Raw genomic sequence first — 19,652 nt, forward strand, 5'->3', positions numbered from 1 at the left:
CAGTTGAAAAACTACTGCAATGTCTATTATAATTATTATACATATACTAAGCATAGCCATCGTTTAAAAGCGTGCATTTAATTTGATATAAAATCGGACCAAGCAGCTTTAAGAAAATGTGTTTGTTGCTGCGAGAAAAAGTAAGTTGGGGGGGGGGGGGGGGGGGGCAGGCCTGATGCGACCCCTGATGCTACGTGCCTGACTTAATATGTTTTACGATGTTACCGTTGGGGTGAGTGCAGCAAGAATTACACATTATGATATATCTTGCATTATTGCCAACTTTGTGATATTTTGACATTTATCATCTATAACGTCGATGAATTTTTGTGTGAGAGAGAGAGAGAGAGAGAGATGAGCAATGAATAAGAATTATGATTTTTTTTTACGAGAAACAATACGTGATTGAATAGGCTAACGTTATATGTATGATTATATTAGCCTGTTTCCATGGCCTACCCATGCATAATGCTCCGCAACAGTAGTCTGTTTTAACATTTTTAAAACAATAACATGGATTTTTTAACGAATGTAAACTAATGATATGATACTTTGGTTTCAGAATGTGTTTTTAAAATATGATTTGCCTATCAAATTACATTTTTATAAGCTTTTTAAAGCGCCCATTCTATGCATTGATTTGTATGAACAAAATCATTAAAATTCGGCAGTTTTTCTCTCTTATTAAATGGTCAATATATTAGCTTTTCTGTCAATTTATATCTTTTTATTTAAAAAAGTCTTCATAATACGAGAAATATTTTAATATTGGAAGCATAAAAAAATAATCAAAATATCTTCAAAATTTCAGAAAGTTAGAGGAAATGCGAGCGAAGCAATATCAATTTTAGTTTCAATATTTATTCCCATTTAGTAGTATAAGCTGATAGACATTCTGATATTCTTTCATTTCATTGAAGAATAGAGTCTTCATATCTGAAACAAATGTCTACATAATTGGAAAGAACTACATTTATTTTTATCATCCTTTAGGTTGAGGAAAAAGGTAGTGACCTTGACCTGACCTTTATGTGAAAACAAGGTCAAATTTTATTAAACTGATAGAATCATTTGGTTATATGATCTGTTTAACTGTGTCCAAATTTAATCAATTTCTTATCGCAAGAAGTTTGTTTGATAACGAGAAAACAACTTAAAACATATTGTTAGGAAGTGACCAAAAACTGATGTCAAAAGAAAAAAAGCAGTAAATATGAGGTTTTACAAGTTGTTTTGCTTGGAGTTGCTATTAAATTGTGCAGAGAAGGGTTACGTAGAATAATTAAAAAATAAAGTACTAGTTTTCGTGAATATTTCAGAATAATATCTGAGGTCGAAAAATGCTTTTATGATTCATAAAAGCAGGTTAAAAAGATATTGACTAGCAACCTTAGCTTGCGCACTATTTAAACAAGACACATTTCAAGAAAATTTATTTTTTATAATATATACAGTGATATTTTCAGAGTTTCGTAAAATGTATATATAATACGGGTTTTAGGAAAAAAAATAATGTTGTATAATTCATAATGTAGATTTAATAATCGGACAAAACATCAAATAGTAATTCATAGTAATACCTGACAATAATAATTTTATTCATATCCGGTTAAACAGTACGAGATTCACTAGCTCACTGTGCATAATGCGTTCGTACCTCTCAGGTTGTCAAACCTCTTACAAATCTCAAAAGTATAATTCAGCACCTAAGACGCCTCTTTAAAACTTGACGGAAAGTGTTGTCAAAGAGTCCATAAAGATATGGATTAAAGGTGTGGCTCAAGATGGGAAACGCCATCAACACACAGTATGCGTTGATTCTAGTAGCGTTGTCATCGATTACCCAGTTGTATTTATCGTACCTCGTGTAGATGGTTGTTATTATAGAAGGAACATGCGCGATGATAAAGAATACAAATACGGTCAAAAACAAAACGTGCATAGAATTTCGCGATTTCTTCAGGGCCGACCTCAAAGAGCGTTTTTGCTGTTTGTTCAACACTCTGTTCCCTAGGAGTATTTTAGTTCTCCAACTGCAAGAAATGTCACCTGTAGATGAATCTTCTTGGCACGATGTGTTTTCAGTCGATTTTGGTTCGACATCAACTTGCTCTGAAATGTGGTCTTCCTTTGGTGGCATTTCTTTCGTGATTTTTGAAAACGATTCTTCAATATCTTGGTCAATTTTTGCCGAATCTAGTTCAGTTTCTTTAAAATCCGCCGTCACATCCTTGTATTCATGGTTCCTTTGTTGGAATATATGTAAAGCCTTGGGCTGTACTTGCACTTTGGTTACAACGACATTCAATATTCGAATATTAAAAACCGACGATGCAACGAAACACCCAATAACTATGCAAGACGCAATAACAGAATATAGTTTTTCGAGAACTGGATGTCTGTTGTTGGAAAAGACGCAAGTGAATCCTTCCAACGTTGAATTTTGGAGTTGTTTGAAGACTGGAACGTTGCTGGATGTGGCAAAAACAGGAGTGTTCATCAAAGCAGACAATATCACCACGGCGAGCATCGCAATTTTTCGTTCCTTTAGGGTGAACTGTTGTTTAGTGATGTGACAAATTCTTCTGTACCTGTCAAACGAAATCGCAGAAATAGTCATCACTGATGCACAAACCAACCAGCGGGTTCCAAACACCAGAGTCAGGCACCAGTGATGTGTAATGCTGCTAATTGGTGAAATGTGATAAACTATCCCTACTATTGAAGAAAACACTACAGCTATCAGATCAAGTAATGCTAACACGGGAATGAAAAATCGTGGTCCTTTTGTCGGAATATCCGTTGTTTTATAGATAAAGAGAACAACCGAATTCCCTAGTACTCCGATGCAGAAACACAAGATTAGAAACACAGTTGTCGGCAATGTTGTTTTCATTAGAGAATTGTTCCATTCATCTACACGATACATGACAATGAATGCAAACTTTTTTTAACCCTTTTCAAAAACTGTTGTTGTTAAGCTTTCTCTAATTTTCAATTGAATTTTGCTCAATGATTTTGAGCTTTTATCAAAACTTTTGATGATACAAAGTACATTTTTAAAGTTAAAAGTAAATTTTAATAATGATCAAATGAGGAACAACATCCTACAGTGACACTGAGTTTCTCTATAAGCTTTAAGCTAATCAGTACAAGATAAAACTCATTACCAATTTGTATAGATGAAGTGTTGACCCTATTAGTGTTTCTCAAAATAAACCAGTGCACCTACAAGAGCCTAATATTAATCTGTAATTGTCAATTAATCCATGGGTCATGACATTATGATAACCAAAAACATTTAATTATTTTTTAATTGTAACGGAACCTACTCGAGAAGAAAAAATAAAATTTTAAAAGGCTAATGATATTAACGCCTATCGAATCGAGTATAATCTTTTGCAGTATGAAACTCTGTAAACAGGAAATTTAACCAAGGCGCCCCTAGAAACTAGTACTCTAAAAGTAAGGGTAGAATTCAAAGTAATAATTTGTGTTGCACAAAAGAGCCCACTCCTGATTTTTATTCAATCAAAACGTGACTGGGAGGACATTTCTATTTTGAAATTCAATTTGAATTTTATAATCGGGTGAACAAATAGGGCAAGCCACATTTTTTTTTAGTTCAGGATTTTGTTTGTTAAGAGTTTTGCAATCCTTTTGTAACTTCTGTTCCATTTTTATAAGATAAAGCGTTGATGAAATGGGGATTTCCACAACTATAAAGGATCATTTCGATTGAACATAATGTGTATCAAATTGTTCATACTTTCTTTAAAATGTTCGATTCAAACGGGCGATCGATCTATAGAAAGAATTATGGCCTGCGATAGAATGTATGATTATATATTTTAATATTATACAAATAAATTCAGTAGGGAAATATGAATCTTAATGGCGTTGTATCTATTAATTATATTATTAATATATATTAACTATATTATTGTTCTTCTCCTAACACTAAAAAGTTCTATGAAATCATGTCTTCAGTTGATTACATTACATTAAGAAAGTTGTGTTTCTTTATTTCAAAAATCAATCATACTGTTCGGTCACCCCACTTACTTTCTTGACCTTCGCAACTATATTGTATATATGTAAATATGTTTGGTCTTCTTATGTACCTCTTGTACCATTATATGGTGTTGAGTGAAAATAAACTGAAAACTGAAACTACATGTAGTAACAAAGGAAACTCCCATACTAACATCTTGCGAAAATAGAGTAAATTGTAAGAATATGCAAGAGTAATTAATACAGATGATTAAGTAGTCAAGTAATCAGGTAACAAGGTAACAAATGGTTGGGTTCATACTCGCTAGAGGTTAAGTTCTCCATGCAATCACCATAGTATTATGTCATGTAATTGTTAAAAGACCTCTGAATTACTTGTCAATTAGACGGAAACTCCCTTCTTTCAACATGCAGAAATCAAGTTTTGGCAGTTCAGATGTATTTTTTTATCGAACAGTTTAAACGTTGAAATTTTTTATATTAAATGTAGCTTTAGATCTGATCTGTAACTCTACGAGAAATTTTAAATCAATATACCATAGATTCTGAGATATCTGCATGCAAGGAAAAAAATAAACAGCCCTGTATATATTATAGTATTTTCAGTTTCTTTTGTTGACTTTCTCCTCTTTTTCTTCTGTCTCTTTTCTCAAGAATACTAAATTCACATATACTGAACTTTATTACATTACAGTAAATTTCAAATTTTTGAAAAGTTGAAAATAAATAATTACAGCCCAAAAAACCTGGCTTACCAGGAAATATAAAAGTATACACATACATGTACAGTGTATGTGTCAATACTCGTAATGATTTTGAATATATTCTTCACAGTCCAGAGTGTTCATGTTTCAATATATGGTTTCTGACGAAAAAGCACTTAAAATTTGGTAACGAGAAGACTCCTTCCTTAATCCTTTTCTTAAGAACAGCCCAAAAAGTCTGATTCAGAATTGGAAAGAAAACCAGCATACAATAAACGTTGATCCTAGCAAGGTTATCATCAAGCATCCATACATACTTTTTGTATCTCGTGAACATGGTTATAGAAGTATAGAAGGAATTTACACATTGTCAAACACAACAAAAATTGTTGAAAACATCAAGTGCATAGAATTTCGAGATTTCTTCAATGCAGACCTCGTCAACGCTACGTTTTGTTTATTCATCACAATGTTCTCGAGAAAAATTTTAGTATTTCGACGACGGATATTGTCATCTGTTGATGATCTATCTTGGTTCTCTTTTTTTCAGTCAATTTTCCTTCTATAGCTACTACATTCATCTCCGGAATGGTGTCCACTGGTGATACATCTTTCGTGATTTTAGAAATGGTAGATATATCTTTGAAATTGTTGTCATTTTTCGCTGAATCTATTTCATGCTCGTCCAATTCTGTTAAATCTGTTGTTTTATGTCTGTCTTCGTGGCTCTCTTTTTTCGATAGATTTGTAACCTTCGTCGGTATTTTCACTTTGGTAACAACCACATGTAATATTCTGATATTAAAAATTGACGACGCAATGAAACATCCAATAACTATGGACGCCGCGATGACAGAAAATAGTTTTTCGAGAAGTGGATATTTGTTGTCAGAAATCGCGCAAGTACATCCTTCCAACGTTGAATTTTGAAATTGTTTAAAGAATGGAACGTTACTAGACGTGGCAAAATGAAGTGTCCATTAAAGTCGACTAATCAAAAACGTCAACATCGCAATTTTCCGTTCCTTTAATGTCAATCGTCTCTTGGTGATGTTACAAATTCTTCTGTACCTTTCAAACGAAATTGCAAACAAGGACATAACCGATGTACAAGTTAACCAGCGGATGTTAAACACCAGTTATAACCAATGATGTGTAGTATTGCTAATAATGATTGGTAAAACGTGGTATATATAATCCATGCAATCGAAGAAAACGGTACAGCTAACAGATTAATGGATGTTATTACCTAATCAAAGGGATTTTGTTGTTTTATTACATATTAAATATTTGCGTCTATTTTGAACTGCCGGTCAATAGACTGCGATCTATTAGACCGCCGGTCAATAGTCTTCGATCTATTGGACCGGCAACGTATTTCAGAACGCTGGTATGTTAATGTTACATCCTTTCGATAGTTCTCATGGAATGTATATTCCTTTACATAGACGCTGTTTTTAGTACTTGGTGAAACCAAATTCAATGTTATCAAAATGGAGTATCAAATAATCAATAGTTTTAAAGCCTGATATAAGGTAAAAGACTACATGTATTTAAAATCTAATAGGTTGAAGATTCCCCCTTCTTTGTGTAAACTATTAAATTGAGATGTTGTAATGCATGCAACAGGTTTTGTGCATGTAAAAGATGAAAAAAAAATCTTAGTATATTGCATAATGGCACGAAAATCATTGCAATATGCAAATTGTAAACCCCGAAAACTAAAAAAGGAATTAGGTAATAAAACAATTATTTAACGCTTGAACAGTCAATAGACCAGAATTTTTTCCCTTGGTGCAGGGAACAGCTCAGTATGATCTATTGCCCTCGGCCGTTGGCCTCGGGCAATAGATCATACTGAACTGTTCCCTGCACCTCGGGAAAAATATTCTGGTCTATTGACTGCTAAAGCATTAAATAATTGTATATTAACACGAGAATAAAAATCGTGGTCCCTTTGTTGGAATGTCTCCTAATTTATAAATAATAAGAACAATAGAATTACCTATAACACAAGATTAAGAGCACTATATATGGTATAGTTGTTATCATCAAAGAAGTGTTCCAATCAGATATACGATACATGATAATGAGTGAAAATGAAATATCGAGAATAGACTGTTTCAAAACTGTTTTAGTATTGAGAGATTATTGAATCTCAGCTGTGATCATAATTATATAAATGCCGATCGATGCTTTTTAAAAAACTTTTTAGTAGAACTGTTCATAATACAGACTACTTATTAGTTTATCTGGAACATTATATTATTATGAATATCATAAGGAACCGACGAGGAAAGAACATGGAACAATATGTTTCTCTTCATGCAAGCGCCATGTCATTTTGTCTTTGCCAATTTGATTAAGTGAAGCGGTAGTGCAAGGTTCAATTGTTTAATTAAATATAGATGTAAAATTCAGCACTTATACGTGTACTTTATCATGGTCGATGATTCACGATTACGTTTACGTGATAGCAAAAATGCAACGATACAGTTAACAAATGTGTGTTTATCTTGAACCATATTTGAGTAGAATAATTTTCTGTTTGTAATTGTAAGGTACGAAAATGCACCAATCATGCATTTATACCTTTAAAATGAAAATGAATTGAAGTTGTACAGATATTGTAAGCATTTACTAGAATACGTAAATACAAATACAGAATGGATCTCTTTCTATTCTTATAAGGGAAAACGCACATTTTATTTTAATGAACACACTAGTAACTAGGTAATGCTATGTACCGTATATCCGAGTTTTTTGCGTATCACAAAATTTGCGAAAATGGGGAAAATCTGTAACATTTTAAATTTGCGTCAGTCATTTTTTGCGATTTAAAAAGTTTGTCATAGAAAACGATACTGGATATAATTTCTGCGAATTCAATTATTTTCGATTTAAAGCGAAAAAAAGCGAAAATTAGATGATCGCGAAAATTACCGGATATACGGTACAAGTAATTCATGAAAAAAAAATATAGTTTTATCATATGATAAAATCTTCATCAAAGCACATGTATAATATCAAAGTAGTGAAACTGTTCTTTGTAGAATTATTCTTTGACCAAAATCTGAAAATTACTGCTTTCGTGTCAATTGTTAAGGAATATCTGAAGGGCAGTCTTTGTGAATGTTTTGTGAGATTTCAGCAGCTACATGTATTTTAGCCTTCCTGTTTTTGACTCATATAAAAAGTTTTTTTTTTAAAAAAGGAATAAACTGATGTTTAAAAAAAAACAAGCATTTAATGCAATGATATATAAAAATAATCTGCTGAAATGAACTGACTAGTCTGTAGTAGATACATGTACTTTATTCATTTATTTAGGTATATCATTTTAGCATAAGATTTGTTCAGTAAACCTGGAAGCCATTCACCGAAAGATATGTCGTGCAATTTATAAGGAAGAGTTAAAATTTGAACATTATTTTGATACATCATCAAAAAAAGATGCAATTACTTTTTGTAGATTTCGAACATGAAATCACCATCTACCCATTGAAAGTTGAGCAAATATTCTAGACATGAAAGATTCTGTGCTCATTGCAATAAGTGCGAAATAGGAGATGAATTTCACTACATACTTAGCTGTAACTCGTTGCAGCAAGAACGCAATCAATGCTTATCAAATATAAATATAAAAATAAAAAATGCCATTAGTTTTAAATGTATAATGGCAAGTACAAAACACTGTTCTTTGAGGAAATTATGTGCGTTTATTAGAAAAATAAATAAAAAATGCTCTCCAGGTTAGAACCCCCATACTTCACATTTGTATTTATTTAACGAGTCAGAGTTGTATATGGTTTTTTTCCCCTCTCTCTCTCTCTCTCGCTTATGCATGCATTGTTAATTATTTTAAAAAATACCACATATTGTATCATTATAATCTCTGTGTACCATTGTGCAATGGTGTTGAGATTGAAATAAATGAATGAGTGCAGAAATAGGTTGAAATTGGTCCTATGGTTCTGAAGATGATGATTTCCCAAGAACTAATTGGGTGTTGCAAATTCGTTAATATTTCAATTATGAGCGCAGATTAAGGTCCACATCACTTCCTGTTCGAGTGGATGCATAGAGGATTCAATTTAAAAATCAACTCCCCAAAAAATGAAAGAGAATTAATTGGAGCAAATTGTTTTTGGTTTATAAATCCAATTGGTTGTAATTGTGGTCATTCATGTTCAAGAACTCGGTAACGAAAAGACCGAGGATATGTTAATAGTGTACAATGACCCTATCAATTAATAAAATATTGTCGCATTTCCTATTTCGATTTTCAATTGATTATATGGAATGACACGGTGACTAAATGAAGGAGAATTGGCGTCAAGGAAGTATATAATGGCGAACCTTACAATATTTCAAACCATGCAATATACGTAGCTTAAATTGTACTGGAAATGTCCGATGAGAGATTGATAGACTGTTCCATCTCCTTTGAATCGTTTTATATATTTATATAATCATATCAAATAGAATAGGGATACACTGTATGTTGTTCAAAAATATGCAATGTGGGAGATATGCATTCAAATTATTAATATATAGAGTTCTCTATGTATCGTAATTTCTTTCCTACCCGAAAAGGGAATGTTGATTCTCAACACACATGCATATGCAACTTTGATCTACTGAAAATAAATAAACAACGTTAAAACATTCCTAAACATCTTTCATACGATTTTAAGGTTTTATTAAGATTTTTAGATCACTTGAGCTGAAAGTACAAACGAGCTATTCTGATCACCTCCTGTCTTGCGTCTGTCTGTCTGTTCGTCTGTCTGAGTACCTTTTACATTTTCGACTGCTTCTCAAGAACCACTGGGACGATTTCAACCAAACTTGACAGAAAGCATTTTTAGGTAAAGGGGATTCAAGTTTGTTTAAACAAAATATCCAATTTCCTAGAATTAAAAAAAAATGTTCTCAAAATCCCAATTAGTCGGAAAAACTGTAACTTGTGTGAAAGCATCCTCAAGTAGTGTATATTTAAATTTGTTCAAATCATAATCCATGGGGGTAGGGTGGGGCCACAATGGGTAGGGGTCGAATTTAGAGAAAATTCTTTAAAACTTTTCTCAAAAACCATTTGCCTAAAAAAAGCTAAAAGCATCCTAGGATAATGTAGATCCATGTTTGTCAAAGTCATGATCTTCGTGGATAGGATGTGGTCACATTGCTGCATGGTTAAATTGTTTACAAAGGGATTTTTTTTAGATTAGATGTACGTGACGTATTCTTAAAAACTCAAATGTTATAAACTTATAATATATGGTATTAATTACATGCGCGGATCCAGAAAATTTTTCCAGGGGGGGTCCGAAGGATAATTGTGTTTGCCAGGGGGGTCCGAGGCCTATTTTCGCGATAATTTTACTATGTAAATTTAATAAATTTTCATTTTCCAGGGGGGGTCGGGACCCCCCCGACCCCCCCCCCCCCTCTAGATCCGCGCATGAATTATATACAAGCATCTTGACATATCATTGATACTCAGTTGTTTCGACTGTGGCTCCTTAACAAATTCTTGGTCCCCACAACGGATCTTCTTGAGAACTGCAATTCTAATACATGTACCGGTATGTGAATTGACTGGAATGAAATCATCCTGTAAGAAAATGGACTCAGTGTATAGAATAAGAATACCTGGAGAAAATTCTTAAAATCTTTTTTATACAGGATTAGTTCTACAATATTGTCAAGATATTTTGTATATATGACTCCTTAAAGCTGATTTTATAACGGCTATTGTTGCTTTGGTGAACAATGTGGCCCATAGGCCTGTTGTTATAGCAGGAGTTGCGCCTCTTACAACATGGTACTGTGACATTTTTAGATCGGGCAAAAGTTGACTAAATGTATTGAAAATTGATTCATACGACCATATATGCATAACTTCACAACAAGCTCGACCACTGAACCTTTTTGAAAATTTTCTATCAACTCAAGGTAGGTTTTATTTTTTTCGGGATTTACATTTCCTCCCTGAACGTTCAGATAATAATGCCTCCCTATATCATTAAAAACAGTTTTAATTGTTTTAAAAGAAATTAATCACAGATATTAATATAAATGAAAAAATCCGAAAGATAGGACAATAATTCTTAGATAGAAATTACCTCTTTGTTCATTTTGGTGAGATGTTTCCATCATTATCCCCGTTTTAGTGATGTTGTAAGCGGCCTTTTCAGTAAAAGCTTGGGTAGCAACAATGGCAGCACCAACGGCTATAGATTTGACTAATTCTGGTCATTTTACAGAATTCAGTGGTTCTTCGCCAGAAGACATATCTTACGCCAAGACTTTCTGGCAGTCTGTGCAACTTCAGCCACCAATGGAATCTCGTCTGGTATCATCCGACATCAAACAGAGACTGCGTGTTGCTCCGTCTGGAATTCACACGGTGAATCACAGTACGTACACATGTAGCAAGATATGGTATATCACATCTTCTTACAACCTCAAGATATCAGGGGTCCCGAGTCCACTCGTGGCCGTGGGTCGTTTCGTCGTACACCCCCCCCCCCCCCCACGGGCACTAGTGTACAGGTCCAGTACAATCTCCATATTTAGCTATATAGCTTGAAAAAGCTATATTGCTTTATAAAGCTGTTCAAAATAGCTTAATAAAGCTGTTTATATGCAGTTTTTGAAGAAAATATTAATTGTAAGAAATGGACGAAAAATCACAATTAACTTGCTACTCATATTTGCGCCACTGACCATTATAAACTTGACCCAAATGTAAGATAGTTTTAACACTGCAGCTTTTAAACACTTTTAAGCAAAAAATATATTTCCATTGTTTGGGTAACTGCTCACCACTTTGTGTGCAATGAGGCGTGGATAAGTATGATTTCTTCTCATTGTGATAAATTATTACCAATCAATTATCTTGTTTACCATAACTGACCTCCTTTATATTTCATTCAAGAAGTAACTGTGTGGTCATGAATCAGTTGCCCAAAACTTTTATTGCAAAGTCTCTTAAGGAGACGCAAACTTATGAGTAATCTTTACATGCATTGTTTACAGAACAGTTCAGAGTTGAAAATTATCACTGCACTAAAGTGCGATTTTTTATACATACTGAAAAAATTACACATTTAAGAAAAATGTATGACAAAAAAGCTGAATGAAGCTATTCTGAATAGCTTAATAAAGCTATTTAGCTTATTCAAGCTATATAGCTAAATCTTGAGATTGCACTGGACCTGGCATACTGAGGACCATTGTCGTTGTGAGAATGTCTATCCACATGCACTAAGGGCATGGTACATGTACATGTATGATGTACCACTGTATAGTACCTTTTACATGTATATACAATAATATGTTTTATGGTGGAACCATTGGGGCAAGCGCAGCAGAAATTACACATGTCTTGCATCATGGTCAATCATGTGTTGCGTGACTGAGCATATATATGGTCTTGATTTTCCATTATTGTCTATAAATTAATCCACTTTAATTCTTCTTTAATTTCCTTCTTTGATAGCGTAAAATAAAAGTACAATCATCTAATTTACAAATTAATTCCATTTTTACATGTTAACAATTAACACAAACGTAGGTCACTTTTTAAGTCTGCACAACTCTCCAACTACTGCCCCTCTCACTCATGCTTTCACCATATATTATAATACTGTAAATTCCTTATATTACGCGAGTACTTAATTCTGCGATCCCGCTGGTTTGTATCAAATCGCGAGAATATTAAATTGCAAACATGGAACTTTTCTCCTTATTTCTTATAGTTCTGAACTCTCAGATAATAATGGCGAGATTTTAAAATCCGCGAAGGGTGCTTCTCGCGATTTTACTCGAATATTAAGTGCTCCACTTAATTAGGAATCTACAGTATATGTACATAATGGGGGCAGCTCCGCTGGAGCTGCTAGTACTCGACAGCTCCTTAGTAGCTGTTGGTCAGTGATTATACATAATATAGATATACACGTGTTTATTGACAAACACATCAATCTCTACACGTGATATTTTGACCATTATGAATTAACTTCAGAGAATTTTTTAGAGAGAAAAAAAATGCAATGTAATTTGATATGATTTCAAATGGGTGAAAGCATGGAATATTATTGTCAGAGGTGTATGGATTGTAGGACCATGCTAACACAGTATTGAGTTTTGAATATAAATAACTTAAATACACACCCTCCCCCCCCCCCCCCCCAAAAAAAAAAAAAAAAAAAAACTCTCAGAAGACATACAAAACTTATTAAAAAAGAACAACAAGCAATTTCGTAATTTAACAGTTGTGGTGGTTCATTTTCCATTTTCTACAATGACAGATTGATCTACAAGTTTGTTTCTAAATTGAAGACATCTCTAAACTGTAAAGTAACTTTGTAATTTTTGATGGGATAAAAGGTGCATGCTTAAAAATGCACTAAACATTACTGTAGAGATCAAATGCATTTAATATGTTAGTTTTCACAAAGCCAGATGGAGATGTATGTACATGATATATGACTCTAACATTTTATAATAAGTCTATCGGTAATGTCCAGTAGTGTTACTATAATCCCACACATACATGTAGATAGAATAGAGTGGAAAGCTTAAGAGCCAAGCCAGGAAATATTTTGTCATGACATATATCCATCAACAACTCTCTTACAAATAGCTGCAGGTCTGTAGCTCCAGGTCTGAAAAATTTGGATGGACAACCTGGGAGCTACAGTGCCACCCATTAAAATATTGTATATTCATTGCACATAAAAACGTACGCTAGTTTTGGACTAATTAAACTTATTTATTCGCAGATTCTGTGAAAACAATTAGCACCATTAAATTCTTCATGCAAATTACTACTGATATAATCTCTTTACTTGCCTCTGATAGTCTTTTAAATTTAACACCATTACCAGCTCCGTAAAGTGAAGTGGGGCAGTTTGTTTACATGTAAAAATGGCGACTCTTGATCTCTATGTAAATTTTACATACTTGATTTTCAGAGGTTGGTAGCGAGCTCCGGAGAAAGTCTGAGGCAATTAAATTTAAAGAGACGATATAAGTAGTAAATTGCATGGAAAAATTTAATGGTACTAATTGTTTTCACAGAATTTCCATATACATAACATTATTCAGTCCAAAACAAGCACATGTTTTTGTGTGCAATAAATGTACAATTTTTACAATGTGTGGCACTGTAGCTCCCAGGTCGTCCATCCATGTTTTTTCAGACCGAGAGCTACAGACCTCCAGCTATCTCACAAACATCATCCCTCCCTTCTTTCAGGTTTCATGTAATTTATGAACTTGGTAATCTATTTGTTCTTGATTTACTATCGATCCATTTGCTTTACCATATTCATAATAAAAATTTGGTTAAAGCAACAAATAAGGTGTACATGCAGCTTTATAAAAATGCTCTTAACTGTTGTTACAAATTATTCAAAAGCCTTAATTCAATTGTTTATCAATAAAAGGGGCATGGTCACGATTTTGGTCAAAAATTATTTTCCGATTTTAACATTTACAAAGCTTCAAAAAGGCATTTTTAATAGGCAACCGAAATTTGAGTCTCATTTGTTGAGTTATAAGCGAGTTACAAAGCTTGAAATTATTTGCTGTGTAAAAAAGCATTTCTTTACATTTTGAACGTTGAAGTAAAAATTTCAGTTTTAAACCCAAAACGAATGTGTTAAACGTTAGGAACTGTATATCTATGCTTAAAATAAATAAAAAGATAGACAAATACGCTGGAAAAAGATTTTTTACTGGTATATGGAACCTATGTAAACAAAAACAGGGCACGAGCCTTGTTTACATGACAAAGAATTGTGAGCCCTGTATCTTGCTTATAACTCTACTAATGACTCTCAAATTTCATTTGATCATTAGAAATGCATTTCTAAAGCACTGTAAAGAATAAAAACATAAAAATAAAATTTGACCAAAATCGTGACCATTCCCCTTGAAAAGTTTTAGGGATTGTAGATATACAATAGTATAATATCTATAACCACATCATGAAATTCCCTTTTTGAGGTATAGTATATACACCTAACTGAATGCACAGTCTTAAAACCTAAAAAAAATTGCGGCAAATATGTATACAGAAATTCTATCAGGTAACATCAATAATATAATTTGAAGCATGTGCGGTAATAACTAATCTGTGGCATTGTGGAAATGCTTCAAGCTTGTATAATCAAAGAGCCAGAACACCCTTACAATGCATAAACTGAAGAAGTGAGTGAATCTGTTTTTTGCTTGTGCAGCAATCAATAAAAGCTGAATCGGCGACTGTCAGATTCAATTAGTGACGTGATTGATATATGTGCATGTACTTGTTCTATTCAATCAAAGCTATGAGGATAGGGTATTTACATGACTCAGGTTGATAATTAGTAAATTTATATTAACTAGATCATGTAAACACTGTATAGGGATCAAGTACATGTACCATTATTGCATGGTCAAGGTCATCAAAAATTGGGTGGGGTGGGGGGGGGGGGGGGGCAAGGGGGTTGTTTAAAGACTGCAAACCCTATTTGTTTTGTGCAAATTAGGTAGCGCACAAATTAAAACATCATTTATGCAGCATTATCAAGATAACAATACAAACTACTCTAGAATCATTAATTGTGATGACCCAATTTTGCAAATTTTACCTCGCAATTTACTTCCTCAATTCATTATTATGACACTCAGTCTTCAGTAATCAAAAAAACGTGTACAGTAGCGAACAGACCCAACTTCTTAACAGAAGGCAGACCTCAACCAAATTTTGGGTCTGCTTTCTGTGCCCCCTCAGAGTCTGCTTTGGGTCTGCTATGGTGGAACCAGGGCTGACCCCAAGCAGACCCAGAGTGGACAAAAAAAACCTGCAGACCCAAATTTCAGGAGTAGACCATGAAATCGCTACTGAAAAAAGGCCAAATGTCTTTACATCTGTATTTGGTATATAGAAGGGGCGGAACTTACAGGAGGTGTGTAAGCGGACCCCAAGGACTGACCCTGAGCAAACCCAGACCCAGAGCACTGAGAGCAGGCACAAATTTTTAAAAAGCATGCAGACCCCAAGCAGACACAAAGAGGGGCTGGGTCAGCTTTTGGGGTCTCCTTTGGTGTTAGGTTGTGTCTGGTTGGTACTGTAATTTCACAAAATTTATGCATCACAAGGACACCTTTTGAGAAATTGTCAATCCACAAAAATTCAAGAATTTAATATCTTTAGCTTAAATCATTTCCTTCTATTTTAGGTGCAGTAATGACTGGTGTTCCTAAGACAAATGATAAAGGTAAGAGGTTAATGAGATATTGCTTGGATTTAAATTTCATATAATTTGAATGACAGTAAATTTTTTGTAGTTAAAAATACCAACTTTGATGCAAATATGGAAATATTGTACAATTGCTTATATAGTTATAAAGGAATGAAGCTTATAACCATATTCTTTTTCCTGTTACATTTGTTAGTTTTGAATGACTTCATGATGCGAGCTAAAACGCTGGAGAGACTCGAGGAATACAGAGTCATTCAGAAGTATGCCCACGAACGCGAACAAGATATACAGCTGCTTCATAAGCATAGAGAGGAGAGAAAGATGGTAACACTTTTAAGTCATTCTTTGATTGAAATAAAGTCATTTAAAGCTGAAATTTCAGACTTTGTCACTTACCCAGTTGCTGTGCACTTGAGTGAATTTTTTTTATATATCATTAAATTGAGCGTTTGCTTTCTCTGATGATGCTAAGAGGTTGCTTGAAACTTTGCCAGTCAAAAACATGAACTGTGTTTGCTAGAAGAAACTAAGTTACATAATGCAAACTGCTAAAAAGAGGGTGATTCAGATGGGTTTTATTTCTTTGATTTGATTGATTGTGTTACAGTGAAGAAAAAACCTACAAAAAATACAAAGCTTTAAAGCTGGTATCATTTGAGATCAATTATATCTACGGAAATATTATGTAAATTCAGATAAAAATATATGTAAAAATATATGAAGAAAGTTATATGCAAAAGAAATATACATTATTACAATAATTTGAAGGGGGAAATAATCTATTTTTAAAGCATTGCTCAGAGCTAGATCACACAATTGGATTCACATCCGCAGATTAAACAGTTTTTTAATCTCTTCTTTGTTTTTATAATGCAAAAATATAATCTTTGAGCTCTTAACATTAAGTCTAGCATATGCTTGCATAAAAATATGGTAATAAGGAAAGGAAATAGAAAAAATCTGCTTAAATGTGTTTTCCCTGCATGAATCCTACACATTTTATTTTCTCTGTTTGCTTTTAAATTTCCTCATTGTCCATATGTTTGAGTATAAAAAATACATACATATATATGTAATTCTGCAGACTTATATTAATATCATATTAATTGGAAAAATTGTACTTTACATTATGAAATCAAATCCTGCATGCTCACAAATAATGTGGCTAATAAATATAGCTGCATCTAGTTAGGGTACATGTATATAAATGTTTAAATCATGCAGAATTTTTGACTATTCAGAGCACTGTAATAAAACGATCTACTTTTTATTTCAAGTACTATATATATTGGGAACTGAAAGGCAAAGTTTTTGAAATTCATATGTATATATACACATTTATAGATTGAACTGAAAGAGAATTTGTTACTGGTATAAAAGTCATCCACAACTAAACAGTCATGATAAATATGTAAAGCATTCTTTATGATGAATGGTCAGCTATCCATGGGCTTATCATTAGGGCAAATAGGACAATCCAGGTGTGATACACTGCAGACAAGAATAACTCCATCTGAAAAGACTTCCCTTCAATTCCCACATACCCAAAATCTGTTGATCTCTAATTCTTTATATGTCATATTCCCACCCTCGCAAAACAGCTTTTCTATAGAAAGTGTGAAAATTTGTACAAGGCTAGCTAGCTTAATTGTACAAGACTAGCTAGCTTAATTGTGAAACACAGCTGTGCTATTCAATAGAATTTGGAAATTATTATGGATATCGGTACAATGGGTTTTGTAGAAAGAAGAAATTTCCAGAGGGAAAGGTTTGAAGAAGAAGAAAGTTGAGGAAGCCTTCGTGAGGAGTCAGTCTGAGGCAGACCTCATTGAGGAGACCCCCGAGGAACAACTGAGGCAGCTGGATGAGTTTGAGGCAGCCAGATTTGGGTCACGTGACTCAGATTCAGACTGATTTACATGTTCATCTTGCATATTGTTTATATACATTATTTATTACTGCTGTGATATTTAGAAAAAAACATCCTGACATTGTTGAAATGAGAGAGAGAGAGAGAGAGAGAGAGAGAGAGAGAGAGAGAGAGAGAGAGAGAGAGCACCAAAAGATCTAGAAAATCAAGGGAGAGATATAGAGATCGATGTTGATTGTTTTTGTTTAAAAAATAAATACAAAAATAAGATGTTTCTCTTTTTTCTTTCTTTCTTATCATTACTGTCTGAAAAAATTGACTGTGTTTACAAGAAGTTACTAGTACTGAGTATTTCATTTTAATTGATGGTTCAAAACCTACAGCGATTTAAAAAAAAAAGTCAGGGACTGCACGAAATAATCATGATATCAGACCCAAATTCCCATAGGAGACGGTTTGGATGTTTCTTTTAGCTATTAACGCACTGATGTACATTAACCGTGATTTAGTGAATTTTACTAACTTTTTACCATCAGTTTATCAATTTGTTACAAAAAAAAAGAAAGATGTAAATATAAACAATACAATACTTTTTTTGATGATTCATGCAGGTTATGAAGGTAGCGATCATTGCATGAAAAAAAAATTACATAACTCGATAATACATTTCATTGTTAACGTATCTCAAATAGGCATTTCTTTGTTTGAAAGTTTACCCATACCACATGTAAGTGTAAAGTAAAACCAAGCTAAATTTTTGTGGATCCCACAACTGTTGAATTTTGGTGTGTTTTTGTATCAAAATTTGTCAATTTTTCCGGGAGGGGGGGGGGGGGGGGACTCCGAAACCATTTAGATTCCTGTATGTGAAAAGGTTAGTTTCGCCCTGTGTAATTTTCGCCCTCTTTACCTGCAAACAGTTTCGCCCCGTCTTGAATTCGCCCAGACATAGTTGTGTTTTAAGAGGGAGAATATGAGATAATGAAATTCACCCATTCTTAAAGATTCGCCCGCTGACAACGAAGGCGAAACGGGCTAAAGATTACTGGGAAGAATATTTCCTTGTAATCATTTCGTGGAAAGTAGAGGAAATTATTTTAAAAACTCTTAAATATTTTGCCAAATCTCATATACTGACTCAATTAAAAATTAAAAAGTAGGGATGGGGTTTGGCCGGAAAATGTAATATTCATAAATTTTTAGGAATAATCTACTTGCAGGAAGAACAAAAAAGCCTCTTAGCTTCCAGGACACCATATGCCGAAAACATGTATAATAATTACATGTACATGTACAATATTTGACAGTGCGTGTACACTATACTTTATGAGCGTAGTATATGTATGTGGAATTAAGGTGGCGCCACGCTTTCACGCATCCTGTTTTTCTTTCATAATCCGACCAAGAACTTCCGATGAAACCTTAGTACTAGGCACACGTAGCATCGGAGAGGGGGGGGGGGGGGGCTCTTTTTCTAGCAACAAACAATGTTCTTAAATTAACATAATTGATAATTGAATAGAAAAATGCCCCCCCCCCCCCCCCCAAACACACAGACATTTTGGGAATACGTAGAATACACAATTCAACTTAAAATAGAAGTTTTAGGTTCACCTTTTTTTAAATCCGCTTGTCAAAAAATCGTATAAGTATAAAGTAAAAAAAACGATGCTACTTGTCTGAGTACTCAATGAGGTTTTTGATTTAAATGAGAATATGAATTAATATATATAATCATTTTAATGAAAAAAAATATTAAGTATAAGTTTGGGAGGTTGAATTTACTATACCTTTTTGATAAAA

At 33.5% G+C, this 19,652-nt stretch overlaps 1 protein-coding gene across 2 annotated transcripts; it reads left to right on the plus strand.

Annotated features, from left to right (window-relative positions):
- Window positions 1-10,898: 10,898 nt before the first annotated feature.
- On the plus strand, window positions 10,899-18,035 carry LOC105324155 (cilia- and flagella-associated protein HOATZ). 2 transcript variants are annotated; one of them, XM_034446229.2, is made up of 4 exons: window positions 10,899-11,128; window positions 15,956-15,994; window positions 16,173-16,303; window positions 17,723-18,035. In XM_034446229.2, the coding sequence occupies exons 1-4, from the start codon at window positions 10,939-10,941 to the stop codon at window positions 17,891-17,893; spliced, it is 531 nt and encodes a 176-aa protein (XP_034302120.2). In that variant the 5' UTR covers window positions 10,899-10,938; the 3' UTR covers window positions 17,894-18,035. The 2 variants fall into 2 exon arrangements, with proteins under 2 accessions (XP_034302120.2, XP_034302119.2); XM_034446228.2 differs by having other exon boundaries at window positions 10,900-11,140.
- The last annotated feature ends 1,617 nt before the right edge of the window (window positions 18,036-19,652 follow it).

The sequence above is a fragment of the Magallana gigas genome, chromosome 2, assembly GCF_963853765.1.
Source record: "Magallana gigas chromosome 2, xbMagGiga1.1, whole genome shotgun sequence".
NCBI classification, from domain to species: Eukaryota; Metazoa; Mollusca; class Bivalvia; order Ostreida; family Ostreidae; genus Magallana; species Magallana gigas.

Coding starts and splice junctions, on each gene's coding strand:
- LOC105324155 (XM_034446228.2), top strand. CDS start 10,939: ATGGCAGCACCAACGGCTATAGATTTGACTAATTCTGGTCATTTTACA. Junction 11,141..15,955: donor AATTCACACGGTGAATCACA/GTACGTACACAT, acceptor CTTCTATTTTAG/GTGCAGTAATGACTGGTGTT. Junction 15,995..16,172: donor TCCTAAGACAAATGATAAAG/GTAAGAGGTTAA, acceptor TACATTTGTTAG/TTTTGAATGACTTCATGATG.